General features: G+C 47.6%; 1 protein-coding gene across 2 annotated transcripts in view; it reads right to left on the minus strand.

Annotated features, from left to right (window-relative positions):
• Window positions 1-24,635, minus strand: part of WWC2 (WW and C2 domain containing 2) — a 145,872-nt gene that overhangs the window by 14,051 nt on the left and 107,186 nt on the right. For both annotated transcript variants that reach the window (XM_070460094.1, XM_070460095.1), the window contains 12 exons: window positions 22,923-23,165; window positions 18,125-18,214; window positions 16,379-17,001; window positions 13,810-13,939; window positions 12,741-12,821; window positions 12,562-12,648; window positions 10,911-11,103; window positions 9,484-9,648; window positions 6,585-6,703; window positions 3,940-4,138; window positions 2,322-2,486; window positions 632-724 (listed from right to left, as the gene is read on the minus strand). In XM_070460094.1, coding sequence (XP_070316195.1) covers window positions 632-724; window positions 2,322-2,486; window positions 3,940-4,138; window positions 6,585-6,703; window positions 9,484-9,648; window positions 10,911-11,103; window positions 12,562-12,648; window positions 12,741-12,821; window positions 13,810-13,939; window positions 16,379-17,001; window positions 18,125-18,214; window positions 22,923-23,165 — 2,188 coding nt within the window. The remainder of the gene's footprint in view (window positions 1-631; window positions 725-2,321; window positions 2,487-3,939; window positions 4,139-6,584; window positions 6,704-9,483; window positions 9,649-10,910; window positions 11,104-12,561; window positions 12,649-12,740; window positions 12,822-13,809; window positions 13,940-16,378; window positions 17,002-18,124; window positions 18,215-22,922; window positions 23,166-24,635) is intronic.

Raw genomic sequence — 24,635 nt, forward strand, 5'->3', positions numbered from 1 at the left:
CTAAGCTGATACAAGGCAGCTTCAGAAATTAGCACAAAAGATTAGCTACCGAAAACGTTCCATTAGCATCTCAGCTGCTGGTAAGTGAACAGGAATTTCTGAACACTCCAACCATGTTAATTTATTTAAATATTCACCCAGAGCTGCCCTTGTACTCTTATCCACAGATCTCTGGCTTCCAGGAAACCCTGACTTGAGCTTTTCCATCTACATTGATCTTAGCCTTCTGAGAAGATCTGTTTTCTAAGCAAGCTGCTGAAACCATCTGCTCCTTAACCCGGACGTCTGCCTCTCACACAAGGTACCAGGTGTTATACTCTCCCCACAGATGCTCCAGAGCTAGGGACTGGCAGCCGAGATGCCTCCAACCCCCAGCAGCCTTTTCTCCGTCCACGCTTCAAACTGAATCTATCCTTCGCGATCACAGATTCCACCCTAGCAATGAATGGGCGGTCTCTAGCACATCCTTCTCCGGAACAGACACGATGTTTGTGTCTCCATGATTACAGTGGCTTCAACCCACAGCCCAGGAGCACGGAGCAAGGACGCCCCGAGGCCCTGGGGTTCTGCATCTGACACGCCCAACTTGGGGTGGTCCGGGACCTCGGGATGCTGCCGATGGACTACATACCCTCTTGACTCTCAAACTTCGCCGTTCGGTGGAGTTCCTCACAAACAGCGATTTTTTAGCCAGTGTTGAACTGTCACTGTCACTTCGATTTAACTGCCAACAAAAAAAAAAAAGAGAAAGAAATCAGTGCATCACCCTGTGCTAGAAGAAGTCTGGAATTGAGAACTTGATCATGAGAGAAGGTAGTTACTAGTTTGTCTTTTTTTTCTCTTTTAACAAGAGGGTCATGCCCTTGCAACTCAAGGTCTGTTCTGAGGATCAATGACATCACCTGTGTGTGCTAAGTCGCTTCAGTTGTGTTCGACTCTTTGCGACCCCATGGACTGTAGCCCGCCAGGCTCCTCTGTCCATAGGATTCTCCAGGCAAGAATACTGGAATGGGTTGCTATTTCCTTCTCCACAGTTTATTTCTTTAAGAAAATCCTCTTCAAATGAGTTTTTCCCTATTTGATGCTTTTCTTAGATAACATAATTTTCTTAATTGCCTTTTGATTTTACTTACAAGAAGTTATGTGTTAAGATAATTACATACATTTTGAAATAAAATTATCCTTTGAATCTTTAGCTAATATGCATTATCCATTCTTTAAAAGAAAAGTTTATGTGAAGCACAGATCGCAGGATCGGAGTGAAGTCACAGTGGGTACAATCAAGGACACCCTCACACGGGGGGCCATCCCTACTGCCTCACTTGCTTCAGGTCTTTGCCGAAACGTCTCCTTCCAGGGACGTCTGTTCTCAACCCTATTTCACTTGGCGACCCTCATCCTCAACATCCCAACCTTTCTTAACTTGCTCTATGGTTTTCCATAGCGCTGGGCCTCACCCAGAGATGTCACAGGTTATTCATCATGTTTATTGTTTGGCTCAACTCACAAGAACGGAAGCCTTGCAAGGGCAGAGCTCTGGGTCTTTGGTCCATGGATGAATCCCAATTATCTGAAAGTATGCTTAATAAATAGCAGGTGCTTAATAAAAATGCTTGTTGAACTGAATGAATAAATTTAGAATTTTGAAAGTATTTTCTAACCTACTTTGTAATGTCATATCTAAATTACTATAAATCAAGTACTTATGGAACTAGAATGTGATAAACTGATATATATCACACAATACTCTCCACAGAACTATGACTCTGTTTGGAGGCATCAATGAAGGCGATTTTTGTTCTGAAACGCAATTCACTATTTTTAATTCGGTGGGACCAACGTGGTTTGAAGCAGGCATGATACACTGCTGAAATACACCGGCCACCATAACTCTCGAGTCACTGAAGGTTTTGAATACACACTGGGGTCCAGACAGACTGAGTGGCCAGACCCTTAACGTCAGTTATTTGCCAGATCAAAGGCATTAGAAGCGAAGAGATAGTAAATGTGGGAAAAGGAAGGAAAGGAAAAAATCCCACAATCCAAACTAAAAAGAATGGGCGTGTGATACTTTATGTATATTTCCTGGCATTTCTAGTCATTAGTATTTGCAGTCGAGTTTGAAGATGCCCATGGTCCAGTCTAGTGTCACTGATAGGCCACCCCTGGGGGCAGGGGGTGGATATGGCAGCTCCCCAGAAACTATGTGAGCTGTCACCCCGCAGACCCCTGACCTCGAAGACCCCTTACCCTGCAGACCCCTGAGGCCCCTGACCCCACAGACTCCTGACCCCTAGGACCCTGACCCCGCAGAGCCTTACCCTGCACACGTACTGGCTCCGCTCCCCGGGGGAGAAGGTCTGCGAGCGCACGATCACGCTGCTCCTCACGAAGGTGTGCTGGCGTGAGCTGAGGCTGCTGCGGTCTTTGGGGCGCACGGCCAAGCTGGCACCGCCGGCCTCGTCGGTGTTTGTCTCTTTATCAACCTGGAAGAGAGGTTGGCGACCTGTCAGGGGTGGCAAGACGGGAGCACGGGGTGCTCCTCTCCCGAGTGTGGAAGGAACAGCTGATCTTATAAGAGACACATGGAGCACCAGGGCCTTTCTCCAGACACGAAGGCGGTTTTCTATTAGCTTCTAGGAAGTCACCCTCAGTGCACAGGATCGTATTTCTCCAACAATGTCATCCATAAATGGAATGGCGGGGCCTCCCTCTAACAGGTTAGCCCTAAAATAATGAAGCCTTAGTTTACAGAGGGGTAAATGTGCTTCAGCAAAGAGTCCGATTTGAGAATGCTTCATCATTAAACATTATTCAACCTTATGGTTAGTTTTTTTGCTGAATAAATGATGAAAGTAGTTAAACATAGAAAGATGGAAATACACTAGTTAAACCTCTGGTTTGCATAGAATACACAATTATATATACAGCCACCATGGGTCTCCGTAGGGGTGGGGTTCCAGGACACTGAGCTCCGTGGACGCTCAGGTCCCACAGCTGACCTCCCCATCTAGGGTTCCCCATCATCACGGTCAGCCACTTGTGGACCACAGTTACTATCTATGGGTCGCTGAGTCAGATCCATGGTTGGTTGAATCCACCTATGCAGAAACCATGGACACAGAGGGTCGAATGTACAAATACACATGAAGTTTTCCGTCAGGCTGTAGCACTGTTTTTAATCAGAAATAAATTGGAATTTTTAAAACTCCCACATTTGTTGGCATCCTCAAACCTTGAAAATGGATTCCTCCCTTTGGAGATGGTAGTCCGGTAGCCTCAACATGTCTGTTTGTTCCGTCACTAAGTTGTGTTTGACTCCTGGTGACCCCATGGACTGCAGTCCGCCAGGGTCCTTTGTCCGTGGGAGGACCCAGGATCGAACCCTCATCTCCTGCATTGCAGGCGGATTCTTTACCACTGCGCCAGCACCGTGGAGGCCCCTACATCTCTCACTGACCAGCAAAACCACCTGGCTAACCGGCCTGGCACCCGCACCTCAACCAGGGCACCTGCCCCTTCCAGGACTGGTTTCGGTCAGAACCCCATCTAACCAAAACGGGCTTCACACGTTCACCTCATGTTTGAGACTGAAACAGACTTATAACATCTATGAAACGTAAAACAATTAAGCAGGCATCCTGGAGTCTTCCAGGAAATCCTGCAAACGCTTTCAGTAAATATTCACAGAACACTCACAGAGAGCTAAACAGCACTGTTTATCTTCTTTTATGAAATTTAAGTGGAGGATGAATATTTGGGGCCCACTTGAAAATGTTACGGCATTTATAAGGCTTTTTATGGTCTGTTCCTACAATCACTCATCTTGATCAGCTTCGGCACAAAAATCCTAACGTGAATTATGCACAAAGAGACAAGCTCGGACTCCGCGGTGCCTCTAGGAGACCACTTTAGCAGGGGACAGCTGACAAGGCTCACCAGGGCCGGTGTCCCTGTGGGGGGCTGACTCCCAAGGTCATTGGCACAGCTGCTTTCTTTCCTACTTGTGTCCTCGTCCATCTCGGGCACACGTGGGCGTGGGCTTACATCTTCCGCACAGCAACTGCCCTCCGCCAATTTCACTTTGGCCCCTTCCTCGGCCACAACTTCATCTGAGGCCTCTCTCAGCATGGCCAACCTATGGGTGAAACAGAACACAACCCCGTTCAGGGTCAAGCAGGTGAGCTCTGTGATCAGCCACGAACAGACTCGCACATCATGATGCAAGCCAGTTCTCTGGCTGGAACTTTTACTAAAATGCTCATGAAAAATAAAGTCATCATTTTACATTCTAGCAATCTGCAGCAAAATCACCATAACTTCGTACCAAAAAGTGAAATTCATGAAACTTGATCTAATTCTTAAACAGAAATATACTAAAATATCACATACAAAGTTTAACCCACCATTTAAAAATACTGACACTCACTATAACTGTTTTTCCAGTAGTCATGTATGGATGTGAGAGTTGCACTATAAAGAAAAATGAATGCTGAAGAATTGATGCTTTTGAACTGTGGTTTTGGAGAAGACTCTTGAGAGTCCCTTGGACTGCAAGGAGATCCAACCAGTCCATCCTAAAGGAAATCAGTCCTGGGTGTTCATTGGAAGGACTGAGGTTGAAGCTGAAACTCCAATACTTTGGCCACCTGATGCAAAGAGCTGACTCATTGGAAGAGACCCCAATGCTGGGAAAGATTGAGGGCAGGAGGAGAAGGGGACGACAGAGGATGAGATGGTTGGATGGCATCACTGACTCGATGGACATTTTGGGTGGACTCCGACAGTTGGTGATGGACAGGGAGGCCTGGTGTGCTGTGGTTCATGGGGTCGCAAGGAATCGGACATGACTGAGTGACTGAACTGAACTGAATTGATACTATGACTTGGTGTCAGTTGTTCATTTATTACACAATATATCAAGCCACAGAATAGAGCAACTCTGCTAAGAGTGAATAAAAATATCCACTATCAACTGTGCTCATGGTGTAGCAAGGGTGGAACCCTGGATAGCAGAGTCTTACTGCTGGGATAACAGAAGGCTCTGAATGGTCTGTGATCTTGTCTTTAACAAAAGCCACGACCTGGGCTTGGGTGGCACTACAAGTCAGGCTCCAGAAAACAAATAATGGTTCATATTCTGTATAAACTGATTTGACAGGAAAGCAAGAGTCTCCGGGTGGGGAAGAATATCTCATTCTTCGTTGAGTTTCATGTTCTTGGAATGGGAGCACTTTTTCTACCAATAACTAAAGGTCAAGCTTTAATTGTGATTAGTGACATACCGACAAACTGGAACAGACTGGTTGTTAAACACTTATGCGGGAACTAGCAATGAGAACTGTAAGTCATCAATCCCCTTAGGTTACATTCTAAGTGTGTTTTTAAAAATATTTACTTATTTGGCTGCGCCCGGTTTCAGTTGCGGCACGTGGGATTTTTGATCTTTGTTGCGGCGTGCAGGACCTTCAGCTGCAGCGTGTGGAATCTAGCTCTCTGACCAAGGGTCGAATCTAAGCTCCCTGTGTTGGGAGCATGGAATCTCAGCCACTGGACCCCCAGGGAAGACCCTCTAAGTGTACTTTTTGAAATGTCTGTGAAACAAGTTGTACTTTATATATGCAAGGTATTTAAAGATATGATGAACCTCGTCATCACTCTCATACTTAGCTTTTTTTGCAGTGCTCTGATTTTTATTCACTATAGAGGACTTTTGATAAGAACAAGGTATCTCTGTACCTTTTTACGTCACTGTAGTAAGCTGCTTCTTCCAAATGTCCACAATTTTGTTATTCATATCTTGTTACTCCAAGTTTGTAAAAAGTCTTGTATATACACACACATACCCACAAATGCTGCTATATATTTAGGTATATGCAAATATATGTCGACAGTAGTTCAAACATAACAGTGTAACAATACATACAAGATTAGTCCAAATGATTTTACATATGTACTAAAAAACCTGACACCTTCACTAAAATATGTTTTTAGAGAAAACAATGCAAACCTGGAAACACAGTTCTTTATATGTGTATGAATCTAGACAAAGGCTATAATCTTTTTTTTCTTTAAAAAAAAAAACTGAGGTATGAAAAATGAGGAGGGAGCAGTAAAAGAAGGTGAGACGTGGCAAGAAATAGAAAAGCAACCACTCAGAAGCTGCTTTTCTAAAAACCTATTTTGAACAACCAGAGCCTACATGGCACTTTCAGTAGTTTACAGAAAAAGTCTGCTTTTAAATTTATCTGTGACTCTGTAATAAACTGTCATCTCTTTCAAAATAATTTAGACTTTAAACAAACCAACAAGAAAAGCTCAGGAAGTGTGTCAAAGTTACGGAGGTAAGAACAGAGAGTCTTGCTCACATGTTAGTAACTTTGCCCACAATCTCACCATTACTTTTTCAACTCTCTAACACCAAGGGGCGGCTTTTCCTGGGGCCACTCCCTGAAGCTGTGTTACTTTCCATTAATTCCAGAACAAGATCTAAACCCATGAAGGTGTCCCTCAAAGTGTCTTCTGAGAAACTAAACACACCCTCTTTGAGATCCCAGGAGCAGAATGAAATAACTCTTATTTACCAATCTCCATCTGGACCTCTGTGCTCTTCTTCCTGCCCTGGTTCTTCTTCTTGTGCTAACTCTTGTTCCACGGCCAACAGCTCCGCTGATGTTCTTGCAAGTAAGGCTGACACTGCATCCTGGAGAAGGTACAACATAGGGCAATTAACACCGTAAACTTCAGAAATGACTTAAAAACTTATCAGATGGGGACTTAGGCTTCTAGTTGTGGAGGAGAAGGAAGTATGAGACTCACTTCTCTCGCTTAGAACAAATATGAAAGCTGAATACAATAAAAGGAAAAGCAAAAAACTCCAGTTGTTTCAAAGCAACGAAGAGCAACGAAGGCAGCTAAGACTCAAGGGCGAAGATCCCAGGGAGGAGGGGAGTGTAAGGAAACGGAACGCCACGCTTCTTCTTGGGGGTGTGTCTCGATGCCGTGGTGAGGCACAAGGTGATGGGCTGTGGCCGCCCGGGACTGTGGCAGTGATGGGAGGATGGGAAGAGATTTGAGGACAAGGGAGTCCTCCTATGAAGGGTCAGGGAAAGTAAACTGTGAAGTGGGCCCGATATTCTGTACAATATTCCTATCGAGACCTTTGCCCCCGCCAAGCCACATGCGTGCAGAGTGAGAAGCTGAGAAAGCAACCAGCTGCTAGGAGGCTGAACCGTAAGCAGATATTTCAGGTGCTTCATGGCAACTCTCTTCCTAGGAAGAGAATAACTGGAATTCAGGTCCCTCAAGTGATCCAGGTAAGCTGCCCATGTTGTCACCTGCCTTCCAGAAGGATACTGAATCATCTCTGGAGGAAGCTACCCGTCAGATCCGCTGCACTCCATACATAACACCCAGCACCTCGCTGGAAACAGGACCCCACGACTGAAATCCAAGAATGACCAGCAAAAGAAACAGACCCGTAGGTGATCCATATACTACAGCTATTTAGAGAAGAAAGTAAAAGTTTTGTAATTAACATGCTCAAGAAAACAGATGAAACAATGGAGAATTGAATGAGAATAAACAGAAATACACATGAGCACATCTGAGTGAAACTGCTGAAAACCAAAGAAAAAGAGGAAATTTTACAAGCAGTGGAAGAAAAAAGGAGTAATACCTTTTAAGGATCAACAATTAGCCTGTCCTCCAGCGGCTGAACAGAATCAATGAAAGCCAGAGGACAACAAAACATTGTTTTCAATGTGTCCAGAGAAATAACCACTCACTTAGAATTCTGAATATGCAGGAAAAAGAGTCCTTCACAAAGGAAATTGAAAGAATATGCCAAAAGACCTGTACTAAAACACTAAAGGAAATTCTCCAGGCAGAAGGAGAATGCCCTGAATTGGAAGCACAAAAATGCAGAAAGGAAAAGAAAGGCTAAAAGGCATAGGGAAACCTGAATAAATGCTGATTGTCAATAAAACAATGACAATAATGTGTTGCAGGATTTAAGATAAATGTAACTAAAATATATCCAGTAATTGCACAGGAGGAGGAAAGAGAATCATGAAGTGAAAGAAAAGCGGTTATCTTTGTACCATCTGCGAAAAAGCAAAAAGCATTAATTTAACAAAGTTTCTAATAAGTCAAGGATGCGTGCTGTAATCCTCAGGGAAACAGCAAAGAAGAAAAGACTGTAGTACTAATTAATGATCTGATAGAAAGAAAAATCTAAGCTTAAAAATACTTGGTTAATCTAAAAGAAGGGGAAAAAAAGGACTAAGAGGGAACAAAGAGCAAGATGAAAGGTTCAAAGCCAAATATATCAATAACAGCATTAAGTGTAAATAAATATTTCAATTAAAAGAAGATTTTAAAACTGGCTAAGACATCAAAACCAACTAAGTACTGCTTACGAGTGAAACACTTTAAATATAAGAATACAGAAAGGTTGAAAGTAAAAGAATAATAAAAGATAAACCATGAAATGCTAACCAAAAAAAAACCTGATATACATTTATTAATATCAGAGTGTTATTAGCAATAAAGAGGGATATTTTATGATGATAAAAGGGTCAGTTGAACAGAAAGATACAATACGATGCTAAATTTATATTCATCTAATAACCTGGATGCAAAATACAAAAAGCAAAGAGTAACAGAACTAAAAGAAGAAACAGTCATCTATAATCACAAGTTAGACATTTTACTGTACCTTTAAACAGTGATAAAATAAGCAAATTGAAAAATCAGTAAATGCAGAAGATTTGAAAAGCAAAACTAACAAAGAGACCTGCAGAAAATACATCCTTTACAAGAGTACATGGAACTTATACTAAAACTGAACACATGCTAAGCCATAAAGCAAGTCTCAATATTCTTTATGATAGAATATATGCAAAAACATGCATTAGATACACCACAATTCAGTCTGCTTTATTCCAGGAATCTGAAACAGACTTAGCATTCAAAAGTCAATCAATGTATAATCCACTACATTGAGAGAATAAAAGAAAACAGCCATGTAATCATCTTAGGAGATACAGTAAAAATGCTTGATAAAATCCAATATCCACACACAATAAAACCCTTAGCAAACTAGAAAGAGAAGGAAACTTCCTTAATCTGATAGCAATTATCTATAAATAGCCTCAGAAAAAAATCATTCTAAATGATGAATTCTTGAAAGCCTTCACTTTGAAAAAGCCTAGTATTGTAGACAGAGATAGACAACTAAGTGGACAGAACAGAATAGAAAGTTCAGGGACAGGCTAACACACGCAGAAGTCATCTGACTTAGGATAAAAGCTGACAGTGCAGTGCAGTTAGGAAAGATGTATTTTCAACAAATAATCCAAGGTCAACTGGCTATCGCATGGATAAAGAAAAGAAACGACCCTGACCTCTATCTCAGAGCCTACACAAAGATTAATTTCAGATGGACTGAAGACCTAAGTGTCTCAGTAAGACTTGACTCACCAAGTCTACGGAATCCACGAGTGGCTGGCTTGGTTGAAATACCGAGTCCTCAGTATCCTCTTCGTTCTTCTTGCAGGGAATTTGCTTTGAAGGAAGCAAGTTATACCACAGAGTGAAAATCTCATTGGAAAAGGGTAGGTCCGCCAGGCTGATCTGAGTTCCCGCCTGTGTGAAAGGAAAGGAAAAAAGGAAAAAAAAAAAAAGAGAGAGAAAATGAAATGCTTCAATTCATATTTGCTCCAATATAATGAAGATTACTGGGCAAGCTTGTTTTAGAGAGAAAAAAAGATGCGATACCCATGATACAAAGCACTGGTGAATTTCTTTCTTTTAAACCTGGAGATGTCTTATATTTTCAGGTGTGATTAAGTAAGAAATGTAAAAAAAAAAAGGAAATACAGTTGACTCTTGAACCCCACGAGGGTGAGGGGGGCAGACAGCACCCCCCACTCTGCCATTGAAAATCCACGTCTAACTTTATAGTTGGCCCCCATATTCAAGGTTCCACAGCCTCAGATTCAACCAACCACAGATTATGTAGCATTATGGCACAAATTTAGTAGGAAAAAAAAAAACATTCTGTGTATAAGTAGACTTTGAAAGAATCCCAAGGTTGGTTTTTAGACTGGGGTTCCAGCTGACCCTTGAACTATGTGGGTTTCAACTGGAGACCGCAGGGCTTCCTGAACACCTGGGCACACCTCTAGACACCTGCATCTGAAACTCTACTGGGATGTAATGATGTTCTGGTCATTGTACACGACGGTGGGTTCAACCCGCTATTAGTGACGTATGAAGTCTTCTGTGTTGGTATGCAAGTATCCTATTGCTCTAAGCAGTCACACTGGCCTTCCAACAAGCCCTAACCCCATCGCTGGGAGAACGTGCTGAAGTAAGGAACTTTATTCAGTGTCCTGCTTAAATTAAATTTGAACAGTGAACTAGGGGTGGGATGTCCTTTTGATATCTATCCATATTCACGAGCTGTGTGACCTTGAACACACGGCCACTCTAAGGAGTTCCTCATCTGTAAATGTTATCATACCTTTTTCCTAAGACTGTTGAGGGGACGAAGTGAGATAATGTATGTGAAGTGCCCAGCATCGGGCTCATATTGGGAATAAATAAGCATACTCTACAGTGATGGGCCTAACAGAGGCCAAAGTTCTTTATCCAAAGGTTAGAAATAAAGAACTCGATTTTTCAGAGGATCATAATTGCTAAGCAAATCTGAAAGGTCTGAAATAAAGAGAACGGAAAGCAGAAATCAAGACTTCAGAAATGGTGGCAGAAATGAAGCCACCGCTGGGCTGTGTCGGAGGCACTGAGCAGACAGGCAGTAGTTTGGGGCTGGTGGAATGGCCACTGGAAAGGGACTCTGAGCACGCCCAGGGGTGTCATCCGAAGGCCGAGGCAAGAGGTCCTACCAGGCACTCCTCCCTGCGGGGCTTCCCGACGGAGCACAGGTCCACCCTCAGGGTCTTCTGCTGCAGGGCCGTCTGGGAGACGGCCACCCTGAACACATCATTGAAGAGCAGGGACTCCGCAGCTGGGTGCACTTTCGTTCGAAACAGGCAGCTGACGTCACTTGAGGAGGGAAGCAGGGCAACCCGGAAATACCTGCAAAGGGCAAGGATGAAATGGACTCACGGGTTCAGCGATCCTGGCTTCGCAGCTGGTGTCTGAAACGATCCTCCCGGGGGAGGAGCGCAGGGGACACCGACTTCATCGCCAACCCCAGGCTCGCGGCCACTATGGTCATCGTCGTCATGCTCGGGGGCTCGGAGGCTCTGTTCCTAACATGCCGGTGCCCCTGGCGTCCTGGACCATGCCAGGCCAAGCCTGCCCCCTGCCCTGAGGCTACAGCAAAGGCCCTGGGTAGGGAAGTGAGGGGGACGAAGACCCAGGAGCGGACGGATTTAATCCTGCCTGCCCGCGTCCGGCCGGTGCCACAGTGGCCACCATCTGGACGTGGGAACCCAAGTAGACACGGGTGACTGTGTCCCAAAGAACACTCATCCTCATTAGACAAGAAATGCTGATGCTCATTCCCTAGGGATGGGACGCCTTGTCCTTCCAGAGGGAAAGAAACGCTAAGGAGCGTATAGCTATGACAATTTAAGAGGGTGAATCTCTAACAGTTCAAAAAATCACTGCCTAGCATCTCAGAAGTCTCAGATATGATAAACAGTTTTATGCTTTGTCAAATTCAGAGGAAGAGTCTGACAAATACAGGTACCATCTACCACCACATTCAAGTGAGTTTTCTGAGCACATATTACATGAGGACCCACAGTTCCTACAAACAGCAGGAGGTATCTTCTGTTAAGTTCCCAGAAGAGAATACCCATTAAATATCCCTCCCCACTGCCCCATTTACAGGCTTTCTAATTCACATTCTAAAGAGCATCCTTCTCCGATCATAAAAACTATAAATTCACATGAAGAACTGAGGAAGGCCGTATTATTTCTGTATTTCATATCGACACTGATTACGGGGACTCAGCATGAAAACCCTAGTGGACCCCGGGCTGCAGCCGTTAAGGCTGGAAATGCAGCAGGAGAAATCGTCTTTCTCTGCCTTCCTGTTGTCATCCAGTGGCTGTCGTGTCCGACTCCTTGTGACCCCACGGACTGCAGCGCGCCAGGCTCCCCTGTCCTCTGCCATCTCCCAGGGTTTGCTCAAACTCATGTCCACTGAGTCAGCAATGCCATCTAAACATCTCAGAGGAGGCATCTCCTCTGCCTCCTCCTTCTCCTTTTGCCTTCGATTAGGAGGGAGGAGTCACCGATAGAATCATCAGCCAGTCATCCCTGAACACTGCTGATGGGGGCCCCGAACCTCAGCGCTGGGAGGCAGGCTCCTGGGGTGATGGAGCCACCCCCTTAAACCCCCACCTCACTGCCCCGTTCATAAAACCAAAGGAGGGGGTGGGCCCGCATCACCCCCTCTTCGTCTCTGTCTAGAGCTCATGAAGGCATGACCAGCCCTGCCATGCCTTTCCCCATGTCTTCACCTGGATGAACTGCCAGATGAATGTGAAGTTCTTCGAATTGTTCTCCAGCGATTTTACTTACACTTTTGAAGAGTGAGGTATCAGGAAGGCATGCAGATTTCGGAGTTGTGATACCAGCACCATAAAACTCGACCTTTTTGGATCATATCTGTTCAGAGAGAAGTGGATGAGGTGAGGCAGGGCACAGGCCGCTCGCTGGCGCACGGAGGCCAGAAGCCGCCCTTCCGGAGCCATCCTCACCTCAGCCCGATCTGCACCTGGGCCGTCTCCATGACCGTGGCGTCCTCCTCATTGTACGGCACGTCCTCGACCTCACTGGGCCTGCGGGCAGGGCACGGGCAGGCGCGGGTCAACGCTTGTGAACCAGGGCATGCAGAGCTGTGGTCGCTGCCTGCCTGTGTGCATGCTAAGCTGCTTCAGTCGTGGCTGACTCTTTGCGACCCCATGGACTGTAGCCACCCCCTGCTCCCCGCCTCAGGCTCCTCTGTCCATGGGATTCTCCAGGCAAGAACACTGGAGGGGGTTGCCATGCCCTCCTCCAGGGGATCTTCCCGACCCAGGGATTCAACCCACATCTCTTACATCTCCCTGCATCAGCAGGCGGGTTCTTCACCACTAGCGCCACCTGGGAACTGTCTGCCCCTCACCAATTCTGAACAAAAACCTGAACTAATGGCACTCCTGGACCAGCCCGTGGGCCTGACCCCAGTGCAAGCTTGTTCTTTCAAATCTGGCTTCCCCTCATCGGGAGGACTCTGCACCTGGGCCCCGAGGGGGAGGCCCGCCTGGTGGCCGGCTTTCCCACAGCTCCCCGGGACGTGCCGCACCCCGGAATGGGCTGCCTGAGACCTGCACACATGAGACGCTCTGCACGCCAAACAGGCACTGGGCGGCCCCTGCGGTGTGCCCAGTCAATCAAGCTTGCGGGATTTCCCTGGTGGTCGTGTGCAGGGGACACGGGTGTGACCCCTGGTCTGAGAACTCAGATCAACACGCCCTTGCACCACAGCTACACAAAGTCTGGGTGCCGAAGCTAGAGAAGCCCATGAACCACAATGGAGATCCCCAGTGCTGCAACCCAGACCCAACACAAATAAATAAATAAATTTTAAAAATCGCGTTTATGTCTCTAAGAGGCTCAGCTGACGAGCACATCAACCTGTTCCTCACTTCCCTGCCAGTGGGACGCTGCTGGCACCCCTGACCTTCTTTAATGCCCACAGCCCTTCCCGCTGCAGCGAGTGGACGGAGGGCCGGTCATCCATGCGCCCCCGGGCGTGTGCAGCAGCCGCTCGGGCTGGATCCTTACTGTTTCACGAACGCTTCGTAGACCCCGCTGTCCCCAGCCACCGACTCATCCGAGACCGCAGCTGACACACAGGCGGTCTTCTCCCCCAGCAAGTGGATTCCCCTTCTTTTTGGTAACGATTTTTCCACATCTAGGGAGGGGAGAGTGATAGCAGCCATTAGGATTTCTTCTTAGGAAAAGTTAAGTCTAACACACACACACACACACACACACACACACACGCGCGCGCGCACACACATGGTTTGGTTCCGAGAAAGTCAAAATAAAATTTCCACTGAGAATCAAGGATGTTACTCTTCAAATCAACAGAGGTGGATGATTCCAGGCGCTATGACTTACAAAATCCTGGGAGGCTCATTATTTTGGTTATTATTTGAGGCAGAATCTGGTGTTCCCCTGTCCCGGGATATTTTGAGGGGAGGGATCACCGGCACACACTCTCCTGGGTCCCCTGCCTCCCTTGTCTCGGGGTTCACTACAGATGCCACGGTCAGGGATAAGAAGCTGTCTGCCTCCCTCAAGTGCTGGAGAAGTTTCTATAACAGCTTCTGGCACTCGATGGAAGAAACGTCTTTGCCTCTTTTGCTCGCCCCTTCTCTCCAGTCTCCATCTCCCCAGCTGCTGCTCTAATAGAAGTTAAAGGGGAAATGTCTTTGACTTACAGAATTCCTCACTGGCTAAATACCATTAAAAACTGTGAGTTACTGAATTCTCAATGACTCCCACTTAACTTTTATCTCTGACTCATATTCATGGCCAGGCGTCCTGCGGAGAGCCGGCAGCCTCGTCTGAAGCTGTGCCCCCGTGTAATAGGCGGCAAGCCCGCCGCACGCTTTCATCCTCGGGCCAGCGGAGAGCCTGGATCCACGCTGGTATGCATTTCACCTCCCTTCTGAGTCATGACTTTACATCTTGTTAAGATGTTTAAGTCTTGAGGCTCTAGATTCTGGATTGATGGCTGCCTTGCCCTTTTTATTTCAGGCAGGGGGAATGCTTCTTCCTTGATGATGCAGTGCCTTCTCTCCGCCCACCCCTCCTTCACGAAGGGTGAAGGTGATGACATGATTTATTGATTACCCCCAGGAGTAACCACAGCAGCCTGAAGTTGACTGCGACGGTGACAGAGACTGACAGCGGAAGGACTTCGGAGGCATTCTGGCTTGATTTCCGCCCTCCAGCAGGGACAGGACGAACTCAGGAACTGTCCTCAGGTCCTTCAGGCCCGCAGCACAGGAGAAAGGAACAAAACCCACTCCTCTTTCTTCCCTCTCTCTTGCTTTATCTTCCTTTTGTAGATGTCAGTGGTTTGTGGTAGGAACTGGGTTTAGCAGAGTTTGCATTGCTCAGAGTCACGGGGGTGATATTAACTCCCGTGAGCTGCATGCTGAGCACCAGACACGGCTGATGTTCCTGATGCATTACGAGAGCGTCAATCTTCCCAGCACCCCAAGAGGTAGATACCGTCTTGCCCCCACCTTGCAGGTGAGGAACTAACGAGCCTGAGAGACGGGGCGACGTGCCCGCTGGAACTGAAGGGCCCCTGAGATGTCAGAGCAGGCTGGGCTGGCTCCAGGGGGTGGTGGGCCCCAGTGCCACACACCGCATGCCTTCCCGGGGACAGGCGTGAGGTCTCTGCTTTGCTGGAGCCATTCTGTAAACACCGGTTCGGTGCTCATTTTCTTTGCAGCTAATTATCTCCATAACACGTCACTTGCAGCTTTGGCACCTGCCGGGCAAGCGGCACAGGAGCCACACAGCATCCCTGTCTGTGCCCCGGGCGCTGGAGTCCATTTCTCATCGTGTTCAGGGCAGGCTCCTCGGACCACAGCTGTGATCAGCTGCCAACCAAGGTGCGCGCCATCCCGGGATCTTTACAACCACATCTGCTGTATTAAAAGCTCCGGCCTTGCAAAGGCAAGCAATTAAAGCGTCTTAGCGTTCCCCTCTGTTTCTGCCTCTCTGAGCTCAGAGGCAGGAGTGGGAACTCAATCCCACGGCAACTAGTACTGCAGCCAGAAGGTGGCAGGACGACACCGCAGGCTGGGACCACTCTCTCCAAATTAACTCTCCGCAGAAAGGGAGAGTCTGGCATGAAGCAGAAACTGTATTTATAGAGAATTCCCACAGCAATCTAAACACTGAACCTTGGTCCTAATTAGCTGCTATGCTAATTGCCTTCGTTTGAATCTGTTTTAGGCCAACTTTGAAAAAAAAAAAAAGGTCCTCTTCCCCACCTCACTGTTTCAGAAACAGACCCTTATCTGGAAGCCTGAAGAATGTTCACAAAGTATGTCCCCAGGCAGCTGCAGGACACAGCAGGGTTCCAGATGACACAATGGACATTTAACGGTTAAATCTATTAAACACGGAAGGCGATTTGTATTTGATGAGAAAAAAAATGTGCAAGTTATAGCAATAAACGTTCTTTCCCAAATGAAGCCAAAATGAAAAAAGAGCAGCAGAAAGAGAAGGGGGATGTGCAGCAATACTCGCTCCCAGGGAAAAAGTAACCCCCCTCACCCCTTGAGACGGTTCAGCGGGGGCAGCTCAGGGCGGGGTCTCCGTGTACCTGCGGGCCCCTCATACAGAGGCTCCTGAGCACACTCGCGGAGCTCCTTGATCCCGTCCAGCAGAGACGGGGGCGCTCCTCCCGGGTCAGGGTCCAGCAGTAGCTGATGTTCTCCGAGGCTGATGTCTTCGAAGTGGCCGCTCAGCTCACAGTCCTCCAAGTCAGCAGAGAGCGGATGGAGCGGGCCGTCGTGCGCAGACATGGGGAACGCGCCTTCCAAGCCCAGGGGGGAGCCGGGCGGGGACAGGGAGGACAGGGAGGACCTCGAGGACAGGGATGTCACGGACTTGGGGGCCTCGGCCAGGGGGGCGGGGCGGCCGGGGGCTGCGGCCGCCGCCCCCCCGGGACCGCTCTGGCCAGGCTGGCTGGGGGATTTGGCCACCTCGTGTTCGTGGATGGTGGTGATGGGGCCGGAAGGCATGTAGCCGCCTTTCTCCTGCAGGAGGAAGTCCAGTTTGTACTGATAATCCGCGTCCAGCTGGTCGCCCTGGCTGGTGTAGTAGAGCTCGCTGGAGCTGAGAGAGTTGAGCGACCCTCTGCTGGACGTGTTCAGGGACCCCCGGCTGGAGGCCAGGGAGCCCAGGCTGCTCCCGGAGGACATGGACAGGGTGCTGGCGGAGAGGCTGGGAGAGGAAGGCGCACAGTGAGAACTCGGACGCGGGCTTCCCTGGTGGCGCAGCGGAGAAGATCCCACATCAGCCCGTGCACCACAGCTATTGAGCCTGTGCTCCGGAGCCGGGGAACTGCAGCTACTGATGCCCCAGCAGCCTGGAGCCTGCGCTCGGCAACAAGAGACGCTGCCGCCATGAGAAGCCCAAGTGCAACACCTAGAGAGTGGCCCCTGCTCGCCGCAGCTGCAGAAAAGCCCATGCAGCGACGGAAAATCAGCACAGCCAAAATAAATAAACAACACTTAAAACTCAAAAACAAAACAAAAAACCTCCATGATGTGGATGGAAGCCCCTGCTGGCTCCTTCGGCAGAGAGGGAAGGAGCCCAGCGATGCCAAAGATCAAGGTCAACGACCAGGGAAAGGGCACCTGCTGCCACACCACACGTTTCCACGCCTAGTCATGAACATTTCCAACCCGGCTCTCTAAAGACTCTTTAAAGAGCAATCCTACCCTTACCAAAATCACCCTCCTCGCGTAAAAGTTTACAAAAAATTTAAAAAGGGATCAAACATCTATTGATAAATCTATCTGCATAAATATCCGTAAGCAAATGTGCAATTAAAAATACATAAAAATGTGTGTGTGTGGTGGTGGTGGGGTAAACAGTAAGAAGGATTAATGCAGTGACTTTATTTAAAGAAGGAAATCTTTTATTGTTTGTAAAAGATTTCATTTTCAGCTTCTAAAGAGGAAGGCTGCTGGGCTCACTCCCTTTCTTCCTTTTTCTGTGTATATTTTGGAAGTGAATGTGTGGCTATTTTAGGGCAAATCTCCCTTTTTAAAAGAAAGGATGATGTGGAGAAATGTGTTATTTTCCTAAGTATGTCCTGATCATTCAAATATATCTTCTTCCCAACACATTGCAAACAGCTTCCAAACAGGACCCTGGGGTTCATGTAAGCAAACAAACAAATCTCTTCAACTTTAAATTTGGTCAGGTTTTAACTGTACTAGTGTAACTATTTTCTTACTTTTAAGTCATCAAAAATAAAGAGGAGGTAATTGAAGCAGAATTGCAACATGCCTGAATGTAGCCAAGAAAAGATTTCCCCTCAAGAACCAAACAGGCTTACTTTTTAAGTTGTGAATGCAAATATGTAGTTAGTTTAGTAGTTTCTTCAAGTTTCTGTAGCAGCTCTTTCCTTCGCTCTTCCAATTTCAATCTAGACCAAAAAAAAAACAAAGAGAGAGAGAGAAATAAATTTATTTTCACATAATTATGATAGGCATGGAAACTGAAGTGGAAATAAAAAGATTCTTATTATTTTCCCTTCTGAAATTTAAATGAACTTGACAGAAAGAAAACAGAAGGAAAGTGGGCAGATTAACAGCCACTGAGAGAAGGGGAGAGACGTCTGAGTGGACAGTGTTACTAGGACTTGTAGAATTCTGGTGTTCTAAACTTTTCTCAAATGAGTAAAAAAACCTCACACTCACAAGTTAGGGAAAGACAATGGGGAGGAAAACAAAACAAAAGAGATGAGCGAAGATTAAGGATCCTTCTGCAGGCTCGTGACTTCCACTTCCGTTACTGAAACATCAGACAACAGTAACAGGGAGTTAGGAAAGATCATCTGAGCACAGAGTTTGGTAAGGACGGTTCCGAAATCATATTCAGTGACAAGGATTCCAATCTCATTTTGATGAGAATTCTGGCGATTAAGACACAAATTAGTCCAGTGTCCATAATGCCAGTGTGAGCTTATCTTGGCTTAACCCTTTGAGCAAGCAAAAGACATAAAAGTGATTTCCATCGAAAGCACCTCTCATCACCTGCAATTGGATTTTCATGAAATTTAATCCACATTCAGCTGAACAAGTTTTTATGAGATTGAAAAAAAAAATCCAAGTATTATGGAATTGTGTACTTGAGTAAGCCATTTTAAAAACACATCAAGCATACTGACTACATCAGGGTCTTTAGATATCATTGCAAAGAGCAGAAGGGGACCCAGGAAACCACCACGATTTTGATTCTGGGGTGGGCTGCTTACTGGCGTGTCCTTACGGTAAGTCACCTAACCGTGGCTCCTGACTTCCTCATCTGTAAAATGGTGATTATAATCCTGCCGCGTCCACCTGCTAAGGCTGTGCGAGGGATCAAACGAAGCCAGCCACGTGCGTGAAAGAACTCCGCAGACATCAAAACCAACCTCCCGTGTTCAGAGCCTCAGCACGCCCTGCGAGGTGCTGATACAAAAATTAGCTACTTTTCTTTCCAGAAAAAGAAAACTTCCCTAATTTTTCAACCTCTTTGAAATCTTATGTACATTTTAGGCAGCGAGGAAACATGCCCATATTTTATTTATAGATATCTATCCTTTGATGTGTCACCAACACAATTTCACTCTGTGTTAAAATAAAAAAAAAAAAATAACTCTTGTCATTTTGTTTAGTACTTCAAAGGATGATAAATTCTTAATTCACAGCTTTCACAGGTGTATTTTGAAAAGGAGTACGGTCCCTGTTTTTTTTTTTTTTTTAAATCTCTTAAATATAAACAAAAACAAGGAAAAATATTAATACAAAGTAGATGAACTGAATTAGAAGGTACACAAAGGTCTGGAGAAAGTCCTTCAATCCACCTGATACAGAAGCAGTACTTTTGAGATAAGTTTTAAAACTAAGTGTCACAGATACACAAAGGTTTTCTGGTGTGTTAAAAAGCAGAGACATTACTTTGCCAACAAAGGTTCATCTAGTCAAAGATATGGTTTTTCCAGTAGTCATGTTTGGATGTGAGAGTGAATGTGGATGTGGACTGTGAAGAAAGCTGAGCACCAAAGAATTGATGCTTTTGAACTGTGATGTTGGAAAAGACTGTTGAGAGTCCCTTGGACTGCAAGGAGATCCAACCAGTCCATCCTAAAGGAGATCAGTCCTGGGTGTTCACTGGAAGGACTGATGCTGAAGCTGAAACTCCAATACTTTGGCCACCTGATGCAAAGAACTGACTCACTTGAAAAGACCCTGATGCTGGAAAAGATTGAAGGCAGAAGGAGAAGGGGACGACCGAGGACAAAATGGCTGGATGGAATCCCCGACTGAATGGACATGAGTTTGCCTAGCATCCGGGAGTTGGTGATGGACAGGGTGGCCTGTCGTGCTGTGGTTCATGGGGTCACAGAGTCGGACACGACTGAGCGACTGAACTGAACTGAAGGAGGCTTCAGTGTGACAGCGTGTTTCATGCTGTAATTTAAATTTGAAGCTTTCTGTCCTAGTCAGTCATGCTTGATGGTCCCCGTGTCCTCCCCTGATGATGGCTCAGGTGCTGCTCTTTTGGACCCTTTCTGGTTCCCTTGAACCCCCAAGTCCTGGCCTGTGTCCCCCCACTGGACCCCAAGCTCCCAGAGGGCAGGCCCCAGCTCTTTCTCCCCATTCCACCCAGGCTGCCTTGAGAGCCCGGGACCCCCTCCCCAGGCCCCGTCCAGCAGGTGTCTAGGTAACAGGTCACTGGAAGAAGCTTAACGAAGGCCCCAGGAGTCACAGAAGCCCTGCAGGGGGGTGGGGGGTGGGGTGACTGTCACTGTCCTTGGTCAAGTGCCCCACCTCCTGTCTTTGATGAGATCAGAGCCTCTCCTGGTGGGAGCTGGTTCCCGGTCTCCTTCCTGGAAAATGACCTCTCCCCCTTCTGCAGTAGGGCCGAAGGTGCTGCTCAGATGTCAGCCTTGTCTCATGACACCCTTTTCCAGCCCCGGCCAGTGGTCCTCCTCTTCCAACTGGCCCCGAAGGACCCATCCCACGGTCCCACGGCTCGGCTGCCCTTGGCAAGACAGGGTGCCTTGGCACCCCTCACCTCTGCCCCTGGTGTCCCCGGGGGGAAGGCGCACGTCATCTACAGAAGGAACAAGTTCCTTTCCCATTAAAAAAAAAACAAAAACCCCACTCATACCCCCCCACTTGCTATAAATTTTTTTCAGTGAGTGAAGTGAAAGTCGCTCAGTTGTGTCTGACTCTTCACGACCCCATGGACTGTATAGTCCATGGAATTCTCCAGGCCAGAATACTGGAGTGGCTAGCCATTCCCTTCTCCAGGGGATCTTCCCGACCCAGGGATCGAACCCAGGTCTCCCACATTGCAGGTGGATTCTGTACCAGCTGAGCCACAAGGGAAGCCGTTTTTTTCAGAGCCAGTGGCAAAAATATTCATATAATTAAGAGAGAATGAAGACATCTTGGCAAGACGTAAGGCAAAACCCCTAAGAGCTGCGAAAAAAGAAGAAGCAATGTTAAGATCTTATTAGCTGTTGGAAAGTGCAGGGTTTAAGGAATTTGAGTAACTGTAAGGAAAGAACAGACAGATGCACAGGAAGGCTTTGTTCACTTGAGAGCCATTTCTCTTTGCGGGAGATGGGTCACACAAAGCATTGTTCCGCCCGATGCGCTTTATGACCACTAGGGGGCGAGCTTGGTCCCCTTGGTCCTGAGAGTCAGTGACCCCCAAGGACTGGGGCTGGGGGACTCTGGGGGCTCACATGCCGGCTGAAAATTCATGTGAGTTCTGTGGGCTCCTGCAGAGACCACAAGTCAGTAACGACCCAGGATCTCACCTGAGAATCTCTTAAATCTTGAAATTTAAGAGACACAGACACAGACACTCAAGAGCATCAAGGTTAATTCAGGCAAACAACTGAAGTCTGCCTTCTGACCCTTACGTTTTGTTTGTTTTGGTCTTGCTCAGATAGGTCCCTGCCTGGCCAGCCCGGCTCGCACCTGCGAGATGTCAGCGCGGGAGGGGAGGAGACGCAGGGGAGTGATGAGAAGTATTTAAGACGGTGAAAGGCCGTCATCTGTAAAGGGTCCTCCTGGATACTTTCTCACGCTCCTGAAAGCTGTGACGCTGCAGCCATGAGCCACCTCCTTCAGCAACTTAACTCACGGAGGCCAACGCTCCCCACACGGTCATGGTTAAACAGGTGCTCACATTAACGCGTGACTAGGAATGTCAGAGGTGTTTTTCCCTGCCCACCACCCCCGCCTTCTCCACCACTCTACTTCTCAAATGCTTTGATACTATGTCAACACACAACCTTAAACGCGTATAAAGGACAAGGCATGCAAGAAGCCAAGAAGTTTTAAAAAAAAAAAGAAAAAGAAAAAAAGTGATTGGATTATGGCTGGGGATTTTAAACTTACTTCCAGGTCACCTGAAAATACGCGAATGTGAATTTCTTGCCCTTCATTCTGCTCCTTACCTGTGGGCCTAAATGATGTGGGGTGGGGTTCTAAAGGGCTACCTGGCTTATGGTTGAGACAGGGAAACAGGGGTCTGGGCATCGGTCAGCCCGGCCTGGACCCCGAGGGGGGATAGCCTTATGGCGAACCTGCACACAGGGGTCCCCCGGCTTGAAGTGCATCTGATCTGCTTACAGAACTGCACTTTTTTTTAGATCAAATGATCAATTTACACCTTCCCACAGGAAGATCTAAAAATGGCTTAAAGTATGTTCCCTTCTATTTTCCACCTGCTTCAGTGAGGGTTTCAACTGACAAAGTCCAAGCGAACATCTTGTGACCTGCTGAAATATCCTTGTGAAGTGAAAAGCAATAACCTTTTGCATTCCTGAGAGTAATATAGCCCAGAGTGGGAAGCTTCGGGGCTCTAACAGTCCAGATAATCTCTCTTATCAGAGTGCATAGTTTACAGCTACTGTTATCAGACTGCATTCCTGGTTTTCTGTCAACATTCCTTAGCTATTCAACATCTGTCTCAGGCATTTTCACGCTCTCGACAGTTACCGAGGAGGAACCACGGGGCCCAAGCCGCCTCTGCTTTACTGCTCTACGGGGCAGGTCCTTCCATGCTGGCGTTTGGTCCGCCAGAGGCGGGACCAGCGAGGCCGGCCAGGGGCCCGGGCGGGCACGCACCTCTCGGCTAGGGCCCGGCGGGGCGCGCCCCTCACGGCCAGCAGCTCCTCCTCCAGCCGCTGCCTCTCGGCCTCCAAGCTCTCCAGCTCGTCCTGCGTGCGCCTCTGCGGAGTGACGAACTGCAGCTCCTTCAGAAGCTCTTCCTTCTCGTGGATCAGCATCAGCTTCTCCTTCTCTATGTCCAGCGTCCCAGGCCACGCCTCGCTGTCCAGCTTCGAGAGCTCAATTTTCAGGTTGGCCATACTGAAATAAAACCTAGAGTCAGTACCTTCTAATAACCTATAATGGAATATAATCTGAAAAATAACATGGTGGTAGTTTAGACGCTAAGGTGCGTCTGATTCTTTTGCGACCCCATGGACGGTAGCCTACCAGGCTCCTCTGTCCATGGGATTCTGCAGGCAAGAATACTGGAGTGGGTTGCCATTCCCTTCTCCAGGGGATCTTCCCGACCCAGGGATAGAACCCATGTCTCCTGCATTGCAGGCAGATTCTTTACCATCTGAGCCACTGGGGGAGCCCCCCACCCCCAAAATAATATATGTGTATATGTATAACTGAATCACCTTGCCGTGCACCTGAAACGTTGTGAGTCAACTGTACTTCAATAAAATATATCTACTATGAAAATAAAATAAGAAAAAATAAAATGGCCTTGCCCTTTCCAAGAAGTCCCAAGGAGGGGCAAACTTAGGCAGGCCAAGTCTGGGGCTGACCCCCAGGGCAGCCAGGATGGGTGACCGAGCCGCAGGCCCCAGTCCGGTCCCTGAGCTGATGCTGCCCTGACTGCTCATCTGCCTCACCCTCTCCACCTCTACAGTCCAGGTTATCACACCTACTACCTGAAAAGAAGGATGAAGGTCAAACTACACAGATGCTCAAGAAGCAGAGAACCAGTCAGCCCTGATCGCTGAACACCTGAGGGCTTTGTTAAAAAAAAAAACCACAACTCTGGTGAGTGATATCTGAAATGCCCTTTTTCTGGCTCTCCTCCTCTGGGTCGAGATGCTGTCCCCGGGGTACACTGGCAGCAACTGAAGATCAGCCAGTCAGGGCAGGGGAGAGGACAGGGCTGGGCCACCCTGAACCAGGACCAAGGCAGCCCCTCGAGATCGCAGCATCGCCAGTGAAGAGCTGGCCGGGCTGAGCCTCCTCCAGCCACTTCCTTCGTCCTCCGGCCGCACACAGGGAGCTCGCTTCCCCGCGGAGGCCGCGTCGACCTGGTCTTCCTCTGAACACAGCTGGCAGCGGCGTCCAGCACAGGTGGCGGGAGCGGCCCCACCAGGGTGGCGGCAGGAAGGGGCCCCGCGGCCAGGAACGTGGAGAAGAGGAAAAGGCAGCCAAGGGACTCCTCCCCAGCTTCATGATTCTGCTGATCCCAGACCTCACCGCGTCCAGGGCGGTGATCAATGATCAAGTCAACTCCCGAGTCAATCAGAATGACCACCTGAATCCAATAACTCGGTCTGGGGCACCGTGAGGACTGTCGGGAGTCTTCAGGAGAGGAATGGCCCTTGGCTGTTTTGACCACAAGTATAAGATGAAGACAAACTATGGGGACTCCCCTGGTGGTCCAGTGGCTAAGACCCCTCACTCCCAACTCAGGGGCCTTGGGTTCCATTCCTAGTCAGGGAACCAGACCCCACATGCCACAACTAAGAGTTTGCAAGCTACGACTAAGACCTGGGGCAGTGAAACAAATAGATAAATAAA

Source organism: Odocoileus virginianus, chromosome 32 (assembly GCF_023699985.2).
Source record: "Odocoileus virginianus isolate 20LAN1187 ecotype Illinois chromosome 32, Ovbor_1.2, whole genome shotgun sequence".
In the NCBI taxonomy this organism is placed as follows: domain Eukaryota; kingdom Metazoa; phylum Chordata; class Mammalia; order Artiodactyla; family Cervidae; genus Odocoileus; species Odocoileus virginianus.